General features: G+C 37.0%; 1 protein-coding gene across 2 annotated transcripts in view; it reads left to right on the plus strand.

Moving 5' to 3' along the window:
* ift70 (intraflagellar transport 70) overlaps positions 1-19379 on the plus strand; it is a 49878-nt gene that overhangs the window by 24761 nt on the left and 5738 nt on the right. For both annotated transcript variants that reach the window (XM_055651224.1, XM_055651225.1), the window contains exons 14-17: positions 1770-1980; positions 13245-13316; positions 14502-14605; positions 15470-15548. In XM_055651224.1, coding sequence (XP_055507199.1) covers positions 1770-1980; positions 13245-13316; positions 14502-14605; positions 15470-15548 — 466 coding nt within the window. The remainder of the gene's footprint in view (positions 1-1769; positions 1981-13244; positions 13317-14501; positions 14606-15469; positions 15549-19379) is intronic.

The following is a 19379-nucleotide window of genomic DNA, read 5'->3' on the forward strand; positions in this document are numbered from 1 at the left end:
TAATGATGTGGAGCTAATTCTTGTAACAACTAAAATTGGTTTGTCGTCTATTTACAAACAGATCCATGTTGGACACTTGCCAGCATTCCATCATCCATCCACATTCAATAGATCCCTGAATTAAAATTTCTAACTCCACATAATTTATTTTCTTATCTTGCACAAGACACCAGGAAAAATACTTGGGAGGTGTCATGTATAATTATTTCTTCTAAAACATCAGATTCAAAGAGGGGAAAAAAGTGGTTTGTGTTTCAGAATGCTCCTGCATGGTGACTCTTGCAGGAACTCCAGATGTATGATTCTTTGACAAGACAAGGTTGAGCTCAGGATGCACAAGCCCACTGCTTCAGTTAGACCCATCTACTGAGGGCTGGGAAGGGGCTGCATGAAGGAATGGGTGGTTGAACCTCTTCATACACAAAGAAGTATTACTGATCACTGCCATATTTTCTCAAATTATGACACAACTAAAGAGAAATACTCAGGAGAGGGAGAAAATCATTTTATGTCTCGAGGGCGGCACGGTGGCGCAGCGGTAGAGTTGCTGCCCTACAGCGCCAAAGACCCGGGTTTGATCCTGACTACAGGTGCTGTCTGTGCGGAGTTTCTTCATTCTCCCCGTGACCTGCGTGGATTTTCTCTGAGACTTTTGTGTCCTCCCCCACTCCAAAGATGTACAGGTTTGCAGGTTAATTGGCTGAGTATAAATGTGTGGGGTTCGCTGGTCGGCACGGAATCGATGGGCCAAAGGGCCTGTTTCCACACAGTATCTCTAAACTAAACTAAAAGTCAAGAGCCTTCCAACAGACCCTAAACAAATAAAAAAACAATTTTGAAATGGTGATAATGTGAAAATGGAAGGAAAGAATAAAAGAATAAAAATCGCCCGACTCATCACCCACACCAAATCCTGACATCACATCACTCCAGTCCTCAAACAACTTCACTGGCTTCCCAACTCCCACCGGATCAACTACAAATCCTGATCCTCACCTACTACAAAGCCCACCACCATCTGCCCCGCCCCCCCCCCCATATCTCACTGACCTCCTCTCCCCCTACCAACCCTCACGGTCCCTCAGATCCACATCAGCCGGTCTCCTCTCCATCCACAAGTCCAACCTCCGCAGTCTTGGGGACAGAGCCTTCTCCAGGGCAGCTCCCAGGCTCTGGAACTCCCTCCCCCAACTGATCCGCAATTCCGTGTCCCTCACCATCTTCCAGTCCCGCCTCAAGACCCATCTCTTCACCTCTGCCTATTCTTAGCCCCACGTCCCCCTCCCTTTTCATTTGTGCATTAATTGCCTCATTGTGTTTTGTATTGAATTCTGTCTTTACTTTGTGCACTAGTCATGTCTCTACTATTTATTTCATTCCCTTTACATGTTTTTCCTCTACCTGCTAAATTTTTGTAAGGTGTCCTTGAGACTCTTGAAAGGCGCCCATAAATAAAATTTATTATTATTATTATTATTATTATTATTATTATTATTGGGTGAATGCATGAAATGGAATTATTATTGTAAGTTATATTTCTCACATGTGGTCATGATCATATTAGAGGCCATCCCTACATGCATCTGCAAGATAGCAATGTAAGGTGACATTCCCCAGGATGAGAACTCAAGTATCCCTGGGCAACACTTCTACAGCCACCAGACTAGGGATACTATAGTGGTGATTTGTTGGATTTAAAAAAAAATGTATGCCTTGTATTAAGTTTGCACCTTCATTATTATAAAGCTAATGTAGTGATTTTTTTTTAGGTACATTCCAGTGCTTATGGCTCAGGCCCGAATCTATTGGAACTTGGAAAACTACCAAATGGTTGAGAAAATCTTCCGAAAGTCAGTGGAGTTCTGCAATGAGCATGATGTTTGGAAACTGAATGTTGCCCATGTTCTCTTTATGCAAGAAAACAAGTATAAAGAGGCAATAGGCTTCTATGAACCAATTGTGAAAAAACATTACGATAACGTAAGACACCAATGTTTGCATGCTTGTTTTAACAACAATAGTAAACTGCCATCATGCATCCTCAATAACTATTATTGCCTGCATTTATTACCTGCTTAGTTTTAATGCTACCATAATTTTGAAAAAAATGAATTTAGGTATTGATAGTTGATTATGAATATCATTGCAAATAGTATTTAGAAGTTAAATTCGTAGCTAATCAACCTTTGTGAGCTATTTAGTATATCTGCATCCTACGCTGATAGGTGCTCATAATGTGAGTTTACCTGCTCCCAGTGCTTCACACTGAATCTTTATTTCAGTTTTTTTAAATGAAATAGAAAAATACTCAGTAGAAACCAAACATAGTACTTGAACGGTGTTGGTCAACAATCACCACAACATTTCTTATGTAAATTTGATTCATTTTTTTGGAAATGTCCCTCTTAACTGTGGTCAAGATTTTTGGTCCACCTGAGAATTCAAGGCATAATCATCATTGAATGATTTTCATACGCTGAATTCTCTCCATTGATAACAAATTGTACGTAGTTAGTTCTAGTGTTATTGGATGGCTAATATGTAGCCTTGAATTCACAATGCAGTAAGCCAGTTTTCTTCTTAATCAACTCACTGCAAATAGGACTGTACGTTTTACAGGATGTGAATTGCATTAGTCTCTGACCTTTTAGATTCCATGACATTCTTAAAAAAGTTAGAGACTAATAAATTTGGTAGATAATAGTAGTATAGAATAATTTCTGATAGATTCAATGGAAGGAATGAAATACATACATAAAAAAGTGGATTAAAAAAGATAAATAGGCTGTTTAAGGTTTGACTTAATATTGCGACCTTGTAATTTCAGTGATGGGAATTCAATGTGTTTTCAGAAATAAGATTAATTTTTCACATTTTTTCAAACAATTGCCTATCATAAAGCTTCATTGTTATCTGATTATCTATTTTTAAACATGTGCCTTTTAGTTTTCTTATGAGCTTTTGAATTCTAAATTCCATAAAATTTAGAATTCATCTCCATAAGAAAATGGTTGATTAAGCACATTAAATCTTTTTAATTACATGGAAAGGATTATTATAAATATCATTGCTCAGAGGGACTGTTGCTCTTGTAATGAGGATTAAGTACAAAATGTACAGGCTTATTTCAAATATATACTTTATTGATAATGACATATACAGGAAATTCTGTCAGTGCACATTATTCTTTACCCCCATTGTACCATCTAATCAATACAGTCTCTTACAATACATCAATGAAAGTGAGAGTCTGTAATGCAGGATGCAGTGCCTCAGTGTCCAGTGGCGGTGGCAGTACCCTAGACTATCTTTCCCCACAAAAGCCTTTGGGATAACTGCACCTAGCTTCAAAGCGTTCCTTAGTGTTTGCTCCTGCATCTGGAATGTTGCATGGTGCCAGTCAGCAGCAATAACTTACTGATTTCTCCTTACAATGGAAGACCTGTACTTTTTGACGAGACTTTGTACCTTCAGCCTGTTAGTGATCTTCTAATAATGGTTGATGTTTGTCTCAATACATGCCCCTTTGAACTGCCTGTGGGTCACAGAGATCTCTGCTACGCAGTTGCTTGTGGCTTTCAAAACCATTAAAGGTTTTGTTAGAGCACGTAAGGAGAAGCTGTATCCCTGATTGAAGCAACTTGGGGAAATAGTTTTAAATTAAAATGTGTGAGATAAGATCAAATGTTTTTATGTTAATAATGTGGCATGCATTGTTGAAAGGGAAGTAGATTCAGTGAAAACGTTCAAATAAGTGTCGGATATTAATTGTTGGGGATAAAAATTGTAGGGCTACAGGAAAAGACCAACGCATGGGATTTATTAGAATTCTTTCAAAGTGTCTGCAAAAAAAGGTTGAATGTCCTATACAGAAAGGAGCGATGTTTCTATGTATCGTTTAGATCTGGACTGTGAATACTTTTAACTTAACCAACATAACTAACACCTTCCATTCTGTTTAGTCATGCCTCTTTTAAACAATTTTCTTTTCTTCCATATCATTTTTTAAAACAGAAACAAAATAATTATGAAGATAGACACAAAAGCTGGAGTAACTCAGTGGGACAAGCAGCATCTCTGTAGAGAAGGAATGGGTGACGTTTCGGGTCGAAACCCTTTTGTCCCGCTGAGTTACTCCAGTTTTTTGAGTCTACGGTGTAAACCAGCGTCTGCAGTTCCTTCTTGCTAATTACATATCACTTTCAACTTTTACTTATCTCTACTGATTCATTGGTCCAGTAAATATTTTTTTGATCCACTGTTGATTAACTGTATATTGAGTTTTAATCTGGAAGCCCTGTCACATGATACCAGTGCATTACACTTTATTCAATTTGAATCTGGTTCTGCATGCATATGAAAACTATGTCACACTTTATTTACTATCCATATGCAACTTGCAAACAGCGGGTTTGAATAATGGAGCAGATGTAATCTGAAGAGCAAAGGCCAGTTACTCTGTTGTTACCTTTGTTCTTACCTTCGCTAATTCGGGAAGCTATTTAGAGGATGCACTGATCATCCTTAAGATAATTTCCAGTTTTACCTACTCCCCTCCCTGCTATCAGTCTCAAAACTAGCCATTTTCACCCACTGCCCATTAGATCATACCTCTCCAAATTTTCTCCCCTAGCCTGTCTCAAACTTCTTTTCAACCCCTCTGAATGTTATATGCAACAATCTCTGCCACCTACTCGGCTTTGCTCCCCATTCCTCTTTGTACCGTCTCAACCCTTCCCACCCTTGCAATCTCTTCCCAACCATAATAATCGCCCTCCTTCTTACACTGCCCACCGCCCTCTTCTCACCACCAAATGTCATCATCCCATTCCACAGCAATCTGCTCCCATCGTGCCACAAACTCTACCCACATCCAGCACCAGAGATTGTAGAGGAAAGATCTTGCTACACAATTGATGATCCTACTATGGATGGCAATTTGGGTAGAATATGATACTTCACCTCTGCACTAAACAGCAAGGAGAAAGGAAAACATGTTGAAGTATTTCTAGTCTACATTCATTGCCTCTTGGATTCCCTTGATAATTGACCTTTCAGCTTTGTATTAATATTTTTTGATAATGCATTTGTTTTAATATATTTTTAAAACTCTGTGTTTTCTGGTGGCTTTCAAATCCTTTCTTAGCCTTTTCTTATTTTCACATATTGGTTTATAATTTAGAGATACAGGATGGAAACAGGCCCTTTGGCCCATGGAGACTACATTGACCATCCATCATCCGTTTACACTAGTTCTATGTTATCCACTTATGTATCCAGTCCCTACACACACTTGAGGCAATTTAGGGAAGCCAACTTTTTTTCTTCTTTTTTATATATCATTACAGGCCCGAGCTGCTTTTTTTTTACCATTCTTTATTGGTTTTCAGTCACTTACCATCAGTAAGTCGTCTTTTTGTTCAAGGATATTTATTTTGCAGTATCGTCATTTGTTTCTTATCTTGAGCTGCAGTTCTATTCATCATTTTCTATTTTACCTCTCTTTAGTTACTTCATGCCTACTCTAATCTAATATTCTTGTGTTATTGTCATTATTTTCCTTGTCTTAATAAATGCCTATGTCTGCCTATCAGAAGTGCAATTTCTGATTGAATATGGCAAACTTAAAGATTCCATATACCAACAACCATATAGTTGATACCAGACAGCTGAGCATTTCAGCATCGAGAGTTTGTCAGCACAAATATGTGACATCTCTTTACAATACTATTATGTCGTGCTAGATTCTGCATTGGACCAGATTATTAATATCTTCACTAGAAAAGGTTTATTTGCTATCATAGTTTAGCAATAGGGAAATTAACATATTAAAAAGTTTGCATAATAAGATAGTATTGTAAAACCTTGTTTGGAAAGAGGAAGTTTAAATGTTTCTTTAAATATCGTAAAGATACTTAATTTTGGTAAAATGTAATTTCTACTTGTCACATTTTAAGGGGGATTGTTCTTAAAATATTGCATCTATATTTCATCAGGATTTGTACTTGAACATGGCAAAATTGCAGGTAATTTAGAGTCCATTGTAGTCAGATTTGTTTTAGAATTATGCCAACATTAAACTGGCATTATTAAGTAATCACTATAGTGGTTAAATAGTATATGAATTTCTGAGTTGCCACTAATATTAATTCAGGAAGAGAATAATGCATTTAAAATGTATTTATTCTGCTTAACTGAACAAAACCTATATTGTCTTTAGATTTTTTTATCATCCGCGTAGTTAGGCCACTAATAGCAAAATTCTTTCTCTGCAAGGGAAGTATGTTAAAATACTCAATAATTAATGAGTTTTTATGACAATTGACAATTTAATGGAGCGAAGTCTGACAGCAAGAACTGCTGTTTTGTTTTAATGTAAGTACTCTGGTTGTGTGTCTTTATACCGTACATATACCGTACATTGGCAACAGCTTATGTTAATATTTATGTTGAGGCCTCTAAATCATTTTAATTGCTCTTTAAACGTTTTTAAACTAAATTGTCACTATAAACTCCAAGCCTGACTGAAATGTAGCAAATACAGCCATCATTCCAAAAAATTGAATTTCCTTATTATTGCTTCAGTATTAATAACATGATTAACCAATATAATTATATTGACCTATTAGAATTTTTACCAGTTACTGGTTATAAATTTTAACAATTTCAGATAAAAACTGTTTAAATTATTTTTTTAAATGGCTGTAGAAAACTTATGTTTTTACATGGATGGGTAGTTTTGCTTGAAATTATTATTATACTACAATTCCACAACAGCATATGCTGTAACCTTAAGGATAATTACTGGATTCTGGAAAAATTGGAAATTCTAATTGATATTTTTAATCAAACGCTATATGCAATCAGGTTAGTGATACAAAACTTGTCTTGTATTAAGAACAAGACCAACTTGTGCCCAGTAATGGATAAAGATATTGCAAAACAAAGCTTCTAAATTCAATATGAAATTAATCATAAGAGGTTAGAAGAACCATTCTCTGTAGGTTCACAAAGGCAAATATGGAATACTAAATGCAGGAATTTAATGAATGGGCAAAGAAAATGTATTCACAAGTGATAAAGATACTGCAAAGATGAGAAATCATCTTTTAAGGCATCTTTGTTCACAGTACAGTCTCTGAAAAGTATCACTCAATAAATAAAGCAGATAAGAAAGGCTTGGCTGCATTAGAAAAAAAAAACAGATTTGATGCATGCTTACCTTCCCAATATACCACTGCCCATTCTTACAAAGATCCACTTTGTTAAGCTGTCTAAAATACACAGTTTATTGTACAAGTATTGGGAAGTAGAGCCAGAGGGAGTCATTGATTTAGGTAAGAACCACTCTTCACATAAAATTTATTTTCAATTTCTACATTGTATCATTGAACCATTGTCTTTTATTAATTCTTACAAACTGTGTTGGCCATTGAAATCACAGGTTCATCAAAGACTTACATCTAGAACGGCAGCTAGGCATGGTTGACACAGGCTTCATTTCTTGCTATTAACTGCAGTACACATCACTTGCAATTGTTTTATTGATGCTAAAGCAAATGTAAAATGTTTAGGTAGTATGCTCAATTTTTGAGATAAAATATCTAATAATAAAATGCATCATATTATTACAGTTATTTACACTAGAATATTTCTTCTTACCATTTCAAACTACTTTAACAGTGATATTAAGAACATGTACTGATTTACGAACAGGTTTTAGCATTGTAAAGGGCCTGTCCCAATTACATGTCCTTGGCATGCAAATTATGCGACCTCGTCGCGTTAAGGCGTACGAGCATCGTATGACCGCGCAGGGCCGGTCCCACTTAGAAGCGCGGAGGGGTATGTACTTGTGCGCGACATCGAAATTTTTGTAGTGAATGAAATCTTCGCGCACCAACAACTGACGGCCAAAGTGGTACAGGCCCAAGACCCTGGCGCGATGCAACGTCTCACCTTCAACAGCAGCAGAAGCAGGCAAACGATCGCCGAACTCGGCCTGGGGCTCACGGCCGTTGCGGTCCGGATCCGCCCCCACTTCTACTCCCAGAGCGGGGCCAAGAAAATTGAAGATAGACACAAAATGCAGGAGTAACTCAGCGGGACCGGCAGCACCTCTGGAGAGAAGCAATGGGTGATGTTTCGGGTCAAGACCCTTCTTTTCAGACTGAAGAAGAGTCTCGACACGAAACGTCACCCATTCCTTCTCTCCAGAGATGCTGCCAGTCCCGCTGAGTTACTCCGGCTTTGTGTCCATTTTCAAACGACGTCATGCACTCCAGACGGCTGTGAGTATGTATGTAATCGCGCCCGACCTTCGCAGGACCATCGCGACCACGAGGTCGCGTAATTTGCGTGTCAAGGACACGTAAGTGGGACAGGCCCTTAACCTGTTAATAAGCATGGGATTCGCAGTAGTCAAACACTGCACTCTGCTCAAATCCTTTAGCAGCTTGATGGAACCAACTGTGCAGTTCTGATCACCTGATTACAGAGAAGAGAGTCAAGCCATGGAGGTAACCCAGAAGTTAGTGGTGAGATTGATCTTGAGCATCAAAGAGATAAGGTGACAGAGAGATGACATTGGGAAGCATTAACATTGCACCAAATATCTGCAACATGTAAAGTATATTGTCAGGACCAAAGAATCAGATAGTTACAGCACAGAAGGATACCATTCATCACATTGTGTGCATAGTGATTCTCTACCAAGGCAAATCATGAATTCCAGCCCTCATCCTCTCCTCGGCCTTTACTTTGTCACCTTGCTAATATATATTTTTTTTTAATCCAATTCTGCATTGAAGGTCAATGGAATCATGGCTCCAACATATCTGAAGACAATGCATTCCAGATTCTAGCTACATGGTGCATAACCATGTCATTCTTTATTTATTTTCACCCTTATTTTATACTTATGGATTGTACGCCTCATCCCCTCCACTAAAGTGAGCAACGTCCATTACCCATTCTGTTCAGACCCCTCGTCATTTGATATATTTCCATCAAATCTCCCATCGTTTTTCTCTTTTCCAAAGAAAACAATCCCAATGTCTCTAATTTATCCCCACCGCAGGAACTATTCTCACACAGTTTCCCTTGACCCTCTCTAGTGCTTTTGCATCCTTCCTATAATGTGCTAACCAGAATTGAATGCAATTATCCAGTTGAGGCCAGAGCAGTGGTTCACAAAACTTCTGTATTTTTATACTCTGTGTCTCACTTGGTGAGAATCTGCATTTTGTATGCTTCATTAACTACTTTCTCAAACTACTCTGCTGCTATCAATGATTTGTGAACACATTTCCCTGGATCCTCTCTCCTGCATCTTTTGAAACAGTATCCATTATTCTCTATAGCCTTTCCTCGTTCTTCCTTCCAACAATAGTCATCTCGGATTTTTTATTTTAATCTATCGATGCTAAATACAATTGTCCTTGCATTTCACAATAATGTCAAGTTTTGTAATTTGTAACTTTACAAATTGTATCTTACTACTCCAGGTTTAAATCATTAATATAGATTAAAAAGAGCAATGATCCCACCACTGATTGCTGAGAAACGCCAATATTCATTGTCCTCCAGTCTGAAAAATTGGCCAACCATGTTCATGCTATCAATCTCCCTTTTATGCCTCTGTTTCAACTTTGCTAACAAACCTTTTTTATGAAACCTTATCAAAAATCGTGTGGAACTCCTTGTATACTGTTTCAATTGTATTATTTCATCAACCCTAACTGTTACCTATTCAAAAATTTAATTTAAATCGATGAAATTCAATTTGTCTTTATCTAATTTGCACAAGCTTACCCTTAACTAATCCATCTTCCTCCAGATGACTATAAATCTTGTTCATCAATGCTTTTAAAAGCTTCTCCACCACAGAAGTTCAACTTATTGGCTTGTAGTTACTGGGTTTATCATCCTTTTTTGAACAAGGATATTCCCTATTCACAATTCTTCAGTCTTCTGTTACCGTCCCCCACATCGAAAGTGCATTGAAAGATGTTTACCTGTGCCCCCATAATTTATTTTGTACTTCTCTCAAAATCCTAGGATGAGTGCTCTCTGGTCCTTGTGCTCTGCCTTCTTTAAGGGCCTGTCCCACTATACTAGTTTACCCAAGAGCTCTCCCGGGTTTAAAAAAAAAATCAAACTCATGGGAGCCCCGAGTACCTACAAGTGGCTATTACCGTAATTCTCCGAGTATGAATCAGGGGAAACTCGGGAGGACTCTTGAATTACCTCGTACAGTGGGAAAGGCCCTTTAAATTTAGACAACTTTTTTAAATATTTCTGTGCTGAAAATGTTTAACATATCCAGGCAGTATCCCAGTAGAAGGGTCTTCACTTTTACTGTGGAAGTATCCACTGTCCTGGTCAAAACAGATGCCATGTACTCATTTAGCACAGCATTCATGTGCAGGCTCCCATATTGTCCTGGATAGGCACAATTTTCCATGTAATACCCTTTTAGTATTTATATCCCAATTAAATTAAATAACTGGAAGAAGCATTTATAGTGGGATGATGCACGTCTTTTGAAATTATAACTTGATGGGCACAACTATAACTATTTAGAGCCTTTAAGGAAGAAATTATTTATAATTAGTTAGTGGTTCATCTTTTCACATTCCCTCCCTTTGACTCTCTTATATTTCACATGGCCTGCTTTTGCAATCAGTGAGGCTCATGCTGGTATTACCACCTGACATTGTAATATACAGCCTTTTTAACCTTTATCTTCTTTTGTATCTCATTATGTTCTTCCCTTGTCACCCTTGGAAATGTGCTTCAATTGTACCTGAATCATTTCTTCGCAAAAGGCTGTAAACGTTTGCAGTTGTGATTGTCAATATGCATTTTCAAATTACTTGTACCGTCCCATTGAAATTGTTCTTCCTCCAGTTAACTATTTTAATAACGAATTGCGTTTTATCTTTTCCTATATATAAAATAAATCCTCATGTAATGATCATTATTTCCTAAATACTAAACCAAATAATATAATTGTACAAAAAGTCAATAGAAATTAATATTGGGAGAATTGGATGATTGCTTTTCTTACCATGTCATCCATAATTAAAAATTATTCAAAACAAGAAGAAAAAAGTTAACCTATGTCCATCCATTTATGGACTAAGGAATAGTGTCTAATAGTTGAAAATTAGTAAAAGGCTTAGTCCATCTATTAGATCAGAACAGATCAATGTCAGCAGTTCAATTGCTTGCAAATGGCAAAATGCTGATTTGATTTGCAAATCTAGTAGGACCTCCATCCATAACTCACAAATGTAAATGTGTTCCTTGCTATGACTGGTTTTGCTCCAATCTATCTCTAGGGCATACCTTAAAGCTGCTCAGAATGTCAGAAGAATCTGTCACTGCCATCTTGGATGTAAACATGTTATTATAACAGTAAAAGCAAGGGTCATCATGAATCATTTTAATGCTCTGATGGTGAGAGATCAGGGTTTTATAAACTAAGGGATTGAATGCCTGCTTAGTTCGAGCTATGGTTCTTCTCACCCAATTTAATTTAAATTACACTTTATATTCAATTTTAAATTTGTAATTTAAAATTATCAAAGTCCATTACTGACTGATGCAAGATAGCATTTACTGATCATTCAAAACAATTATCCTTTTTGTGGAATTTTATTTCAAAGAAACTAGTTAATTTTATTTAAGTAACGGAAACACCAATGCCCTGTAATAGGAAAAACGACCTATTACAGACTCCCCCTTGACAGCCGTTCAGGTTACAGAAATTTGCCAAATCACTTTGACATGCAGAATAAAATTCGTTCTCACACAATTTATGTGAAAAAACTATATATATTATCAAAAATCATTTTTTTCGACTTGCATTCCTTGGACACATGCACAGCTAACATGGCTTCCTGTTCCGTAAAATCTGATATGTGATACAACCAATTTCTAGGAATGCAACATGTGCATGCTGTAATTATTAATTGATCATCTACCATTGCTAACCTCTTAAGAGATACACAATGTTCTTTATTCAAAATTATGGCAACTACTACCAACAGTTATGAATTATTTAGGTTTTCATCCTGGTTCAGTAATTTAAATGAGAAATTTTTGTTGGAGTTCACAGATTATCTTGCAAAATAGGGAATTATAGCTTCCCGTATTTTCTTTATGTTGTACATATTTTAAATTCTAAAGTCAAATCTTACTGCAGCTGAAACGTCTTGTTTCCCTTGTATGATTAAAATGTGTCATAATGTTCAATTAGCAATCTCCATTTAAAACCAAATATAGCTCAGTACAAAAAAGGATGTTCAACTAACTTATTGTAACTATAATAGTGCACACTCTTCAACGGGAGACATCGAATCTAATCCCCCTTCTCTTTCTTTTTGCTTATATAATTTTATATTAAATTCAAAATTTATAACAAAAGGATTTTTGACTCAGTACAGTACTCAGTAGTCTATTGTTGAGAATTTCATGGTTGAATTTTATTTAAAAATATTACAGAATAAGGCAAATATTAGTATATGTTTGATCAGATGTTAGTTTCAAAATAATTCAACTCCATTTTTTTTTATTATGGCCGATAAATTAACGAGAATTTCCAACCTAATTCCACTGTTATTTTTTAGGTCACATCTCAACACTATGATATTTTGCACCAGTCTGTACCAAACTATAATCTATGAAATCTTGCAATCTGGATTGAGGCTTCCTGGTACATTTTCTCCCTAACCACCGCCCAACAACATTCTCCCAGAAGACCAATAACACAATCACTCAATTGATTTACTCTGCTCAATTAATTTTGGGCAGTTTTCCCATGCTTCTTCATGTTTATTCAATTTCCCATCGTTTAGATTTCTCATTACGGGGTCCGTACTGGTCTTTAAATATATGTTTACACTACATTTTATATGGAAATAAAATAATGCTGTTAGTGAATGTTTCATTAATCATTTAGATTGAGACTTTATCGTGAAAACAATTTTTACATGTCAAGAATGATTTACGATATCACAATCTGCACATTATGTATTTGCTAGGAATATGTTGACATCTTTGCAATGTATTTTAATTTAACTGTAATACTTAGATTGTTCATTGTATTCTTTGTGCTTGCTTTAAGTGTCACTATACTTTTGTTTTTGAGTTCCATTCAACCATTATTTTCCATGATTTTAAATGAATTACAACGTTTATGTGGCATGTACTTACAATCCGTTTTACTCTTCTTTCAGATCTTAAATGTGAGTGCCATTGTCCTTGCTAATCTCTGTGTTTCCTATATAATGACCAGTCAAAATGAAGAGGTAAGCATACATTAATGGGGATCCATATAACAATATGATGTTTGTCATTTTATTGTATGAACTGAACCACTTTACATAGATACTTCTTTACTTGTCGTGTTCTGTTTAAATTTGGCTTTTATTCATCCATAGTTGCATATTTCAGCTACATCCTAGCCTACTGGTTTCCCAATAGTTCTCCTTGTGGACTTATTGTCTCAATGCTCCATTATGACTTAGTTCATGATTATCCAAGTGTTTAGTCAATAAGTATGTCATTTCTTCACGGTTGACTTTAGACTGATATGTATATTGTTGTTTTATTTCTATCCTTCCCTTAATGGTCAACTGAAGTTTCACCGTGCAAATTTGCAATCCATAGTACAGGTGCGGAGGTTATGGGGAGAAGGCAGGAGAATGGGGTTAGGAGGGAGATGGATCAGCCATGTTTGAATGGCTGAAGTAGATTTGATAGGCCAAGTGGCCTATTTCTACTCCTATCGCTTATGACCTTATGTACGGAATTCCAAAGGATAGGTTTTGATAAATTGTTTAAAGTGCTGTAGACATTTGTCAGTGTCATTCAAAGCTCTGATTGAGGCACACCACTTGCAGAGACTGATTGAGGCACACCACTTCCTGGTTTTATAGTCCCACCCTTCCTGGTTTTATAGTCCCTCCCCCTCAGGGGCAGCAGAGAGAATGGGGAATGTTGTAAAAACATTAATATCTCTGTCAATTTTCATCGACGGGAAAAATCCTCGGCACACATGCGGCGGAGGGGGGCTCTGAGCGAGGTGGCCAAAAATGACGGCCGTAGGTGGCGGCGTACTCTCAGAAACCGCAGCACAGAAAGCCAAAACCGGTCAAGAACAGAGTTTTAGTAATATAGATAGTCTTATATAGTTATAGTTTTGCAATGAAACATGTTGCAAAGTATTTCATCCATAAAATAGCAAAAATGATCATATCCTTTACATAGGTGATTAATATATAAATTAGCATTTCTTATGGGTTGTATTCTATGAAATATTATTTTAATATTATTTTAATACTTTAAGTATGTTACTTCTATTTAATAGTAGTTCCATTGTTATAATATCTGTTAATTTTCTTCCCAACTTTAATTTGTATTCATCTTTAAATAAAGATTGTTCGTGATAGTTTTATTTGGACTAATGTAGATTTTAATATTTCTGTTAAAAGGCAGAAGAATTGATGCGGAAGATTGAAAAGGAAGAGGAACAGCTGGCATACGATGACCCAGATAAAAAGATTTATCATCTTTGCATTGTTAATCTTGTAATAGGGTGGGTAATATTTAATTTGATGGTGGCAGATTAAACACTGGAGTTATATAATTATTCCACGTATACAGAGGATTGTATCAAAAAACGGATAAATAATGGAGCAAAACTGTGATAATCCATTAACTGATTTCGCAGAAATCCCGATGGTTTAGCATCTGGATTGCCGGGTGATGTTTTCAGTGGTCCCTTTACATGTACCAGGGCCCCATTTTATGCACTTTATTTAACTCACCCGATTCACTGAAGAACTTGTTTTACTGTGTATCATCCACAAGAAAGTAAATTCAAAGCATTTTGGGATTAATGGGAGTAACATCCAAAAGACAGTGAAATCTTCCAGTCTAGTACCAACAAAATCCCAAGAAACCTGGATTATTGGAGTTCTACTGTGCGACGGATTGAATGATGTAGTTGCCTAGAGTTTGCAAATTAATTTCCGTGTAGCATTGGTAGGTAAATGCTCACTCTTAACAAGTCATTTGATTTTTTTTTAAGGAAGATAATTAGGACTTGCGCGAGCTTTGGTTCTAGATTAGTGAATCAAGTAAAGGCACTGTGTTAAAAGTTATGTTTAAGGGTATGTTATCTGATGTTGTTTGACTGAAACTAAGTCTTGAAAATTAGATGTGAGGACATTTGAACCATATCAAAAGGTTCAGAACAAGCAGTTTCAGAATTCTCACTAGCAAATAGTTGTTTTCAGATTCAGTCTTTGTTTACTCTGAGCAGAATCTCTAAAACAAACTTCCTAAAATTCCACCAACCGTTGCATTGAAACAAAAGGATGCAAATCAAGCCATCCATGTTGACTTCTACAGATCATGCTTAGTAATTTTTAGTGTTTTACCTTCTCAATTCTCTTAGGACTTTATACTGTGCTAAAGGAAATTATGAATTTGGCATTTCAAGAGTAATAAAGAGCTTGGAACCATACAACAAAAAGGTAAGAAGAAACAAGGATGCAAGACCAACCTCTTGTCCCTTCTTTGAAAATGTCCCACTGGTGAAAACATCTCAACCCTATCATTGCCTCCTCAGGATGTTGTATGTCTCAAGGTTATCCCTCATTCTTCCAATCTCCAAAGAATACAGACCACAGTCCCCACCCCCAACTTGTTTAACATTTTATCAATCCCTTTTTGACTGGCTCCAATGCTTCCAAATCCTTGTAAAGGTTATGCCACCTACACCTGTACTAATTGTGCTAAAACCCCTATTTCTAACCTCCAATCCTTTTATAATAAATATGCCATTTTTCAATCTTAACTACCTGCTGCACCTGCCTGTTAACCTTTTGTGATCCATGCATCTGATCACCTAGAACCCTCTGTGACACTCATTTACAGTCTCTCTTCATTTATATAAATATCTGCCTTTTGATTCCTCTTACCAAAATGCATGACTTCACACTTGCCCACATTGAACTTCATTTGCCAATTTTTATCCAATCATCCAATCTATCTATATCCCATTATTAAATTATCATTATCGTTATCACAACATACTCTTTTGCCTATTTTTGTGTCATTGGTAAAATACATTCACCCCCTCCTCATCCTGGTCACTTATCTACATAATAATAACTGGAGGAGGAAAAAGTAATCGTTGGACATTCCCTAGTTAAGGGGCTGTCCCACTTGGGCGACCTAATCCGAGAGTTCTGGCAAGTTTGCCCTTGACTCATACTCGCAGCATGGTCGACACGAGGTCGTAGGAGGTCTTTGTTATGCCCCGTCCCACTTAGGAAACCTGAACGGAAACCTCTGGAGACTTTGTGCCCCACCCAAGGTTTCCATGCGGTTCCCGGAGGTTTTTGTCAGTCTCCCTACCTGCTTCCCACTACCTGCAACCTCCGGCAACCTCCGGGAACCGCATGGAAAACTTGGGTGGGGCACAAAGTCTCCAGAGGTTTCCGTTCAGGTTTTCTAAGTGGGTCAGGGGCATAACTCTCCTTCATACTCGAGAGTGGTCTCCGCGTACTCGAGGCCTCAGCTAGGTCGTGGCATTTTTAAAAATATGTTAAAAAAGCCCGCGAGTAAAAAAAGGCCCCCATGGAAAAAATCTATACTTTTTTTTACTCATAGGGTTAGTCGTAGGTAATCGAGGGTAGTCGTAGATAGTCTTCATCATAGTCGAAGGGAGGTCGAAGGAGATCAAAGGAGGCCATCTTCACTCTCCACAATTCGGTGTCCACTAGTCGAAGCTGGTCTTCAACATAGTCGAAGGAGGTCTTCAACATGTCATTTTCTCATACTCTTCTAAACTCACCAATTAGGTCGCCCAAGTGGGACAGCCCCTTTAGATCCTTCCAAATTAAAAGATTCAAACCCTCTTTCCTATGTGATAGCCACTTTTCAATCCATGCTAACATGCTTCCTCCAATACCATGAGTTCTTAATTTATGCACCTGACTTGTGGCACTGGTATATGTATCGTGAAGAATTATCAATTATGTCACCTTGGGGGGAAAATAATCAGATAGTATTGATAGTCTACAAAGTGATTAAATTTAGAACATTTTAACAAACTTCTGAAATTTCATTTATCTGTTTAAAATTATTGCATTCGGTATTTATGACTGCTTGCAATGTCCACAAGTCACAACTTACTTGGACAATAAGTAATCAGGAATATCACGTATATCCGCCACCTCTATAAAACCTCTGGTATAGTAGTCATTGATGCAGACTAACTTGACTAACTTGACACTTGCATTGTTATAATAATGAAACTCAGAAACAATGTTTGACCTTGTCATGACTCCACTCACGTAGATCATGAACATTTCTGTTTATTGCAATCCCTTGTTTACATCTTTGTCATTTTGGAGCTTAAAACATACTGAACCAAATCTTATTGATATCAAGTCATAATCTATTTCAACTCAAAATGTATTGTTCCAAAACTTATTAGAACTGAGATCTGATAGTTTGTGATAAATATAAATGATGTTGACGAAAATATAGCTGGGCTGATAAGAAGACTGCAGACAACGCAAACATTTGCTGAGTTGTGGATAAGGATGCAGCTGGATATAGATCGATTGGAAATATGGATTGAGATATGGCAGATTATGTTAGATATGAACAAGTGTGAGCACTTTGGGAGGTCAAATGTAAGAAGAAAATATTCAGTAAATGACAGTCCACTTTGGAGCATTTATGTACTAAGGGATCTGGGGATATACTGTAAGTCCAAAGTTCTCTGTAAGAGCCAACACAATTGATAGGGTGGTAAAGAAGATGTATGCCAAGCTTACTGATCAGAGCACTGAATGTAAAAGTTCACGTTACAATGCAGCTGTACAAACCTTTGGTTAGGCCACATTCAGATTACTGTGTGCAATACAGGAAGGATGTGGAGGCTTCAGAGGTTCACCATACATTTTCATTGTATGTCATGTTGGCACTTGCGGGCGGAGCACCAAGACAAATTCCTTGTATGTGAATACTTGGCAAATAAACTTATTCATTCATTCATTCAAGAGGTTCCTGAATTAAAAGAATATTAGCTGTAAGGAAAGATTGCACAAACTTGGATTGTTTTCCCTGGCGTGTCAAAGGCTGAGGGGCAAATATGTAAAATTATGAACAGCATAGAAAGGGGAAATAGGATATTTTTTCCTAGGATGGAAATGTCAAATTCTAGAATGCATTGCTTTAAGGCGAGAGGGGGAAAGTTTAAAAGAGATTTAGGAGACAAGTGTCTTACATAGAGTGATAAATGCCTAGAACCCACTTCCAGACAAAGTAGTCAATATGATAGCAGATATGATGGTAACATTTAAGAGGTATTTAGACAGGTACATGAATAGGAAGGGATTGGATAGATAGAGATGAGATGTGAGTTTCACATCATGATTGTCACAGACATCATGGGCTGAAGGACCTGCTCCTGTGCTGTATTGTTGAATGTTCTACATTCTTTAGTGGAAATAGAAATTGGCAATGATGCATTGAGGAACTCAGTGAACAGGACCAATGGTATAACATTTTTGCCAATGAAATTGAAGGATTAAGAAAGAAACGGGAATAACTGAAGAGGATGGATTACAGTGGTACATTAGAACTAAATCAGGCACAGATAAAGAGAAAAAATATTGGAGAAAGAAAAAGAGCCAAGGAAAATATAAGATTAAAAGATAAAAGATTAATCTCTAGAATTTTTTTTACACATGCAAAATAATGATCGTTTAGGTTAAGCCCTTCGAAAGCTGGAGTGATCAGTTGGCATTTCATTATCATATCATTACGAGGGTACTTTCATGATCCATTAAACACCCTAATTTTCAGTGATGATGAGGCATTTCAACAGGCACATGAACAGGCAGGGAATGAAGGGATACAGACTGTGCATGCAGTTGAGTTTAACATAAATAAATGCTATATACGTATATATAAACTATAAAATGTTTTCTATTGTGCATCTGTAGCAGTTGAGTGAGGGTTGTTGGGGACATGCCGAATCCCTTAACCTTCTAAGGAAATAGTGTTGGTGTTCTTGCTTGGCCATAGCCTAGATATAGCCAGTCCAGGACAAATTGCTAGTGATATTTATTCCTAAAAATTTGAAGCTTTGGATGTTCCATCAATGTATACTGGGGTATGTGAAAATGAAAATCATTTTTTACACAGAGAGAGGAGAAAATCATGTTTTACACAGAGTGGGGAATCTGTGGAATTCTCTGCCACAGAAGGTAGTTGAGGCCAGTTCATTAGCTATATTTAAGAGGGAGTTAGATGTGGCCCTTGTGGCTAAAGGGATCAGGGGGTAT

Source organism: Leucoraja erinacea, chromosome 20 (genome assembly GCF_028641065.1).
Source record: "Leucoraja erinacea ecotype New England chromosome 20, Leri_hhj_1, whole genome shotgun sequence".
NCBI classification, from domain to species: domain Eukaryota; kingdom Metazoa; phylum Chordata; class Chondrichthyes; order Rajiformes; family Rajidae; genus Leucoraja; species Leucoraja erinaceus.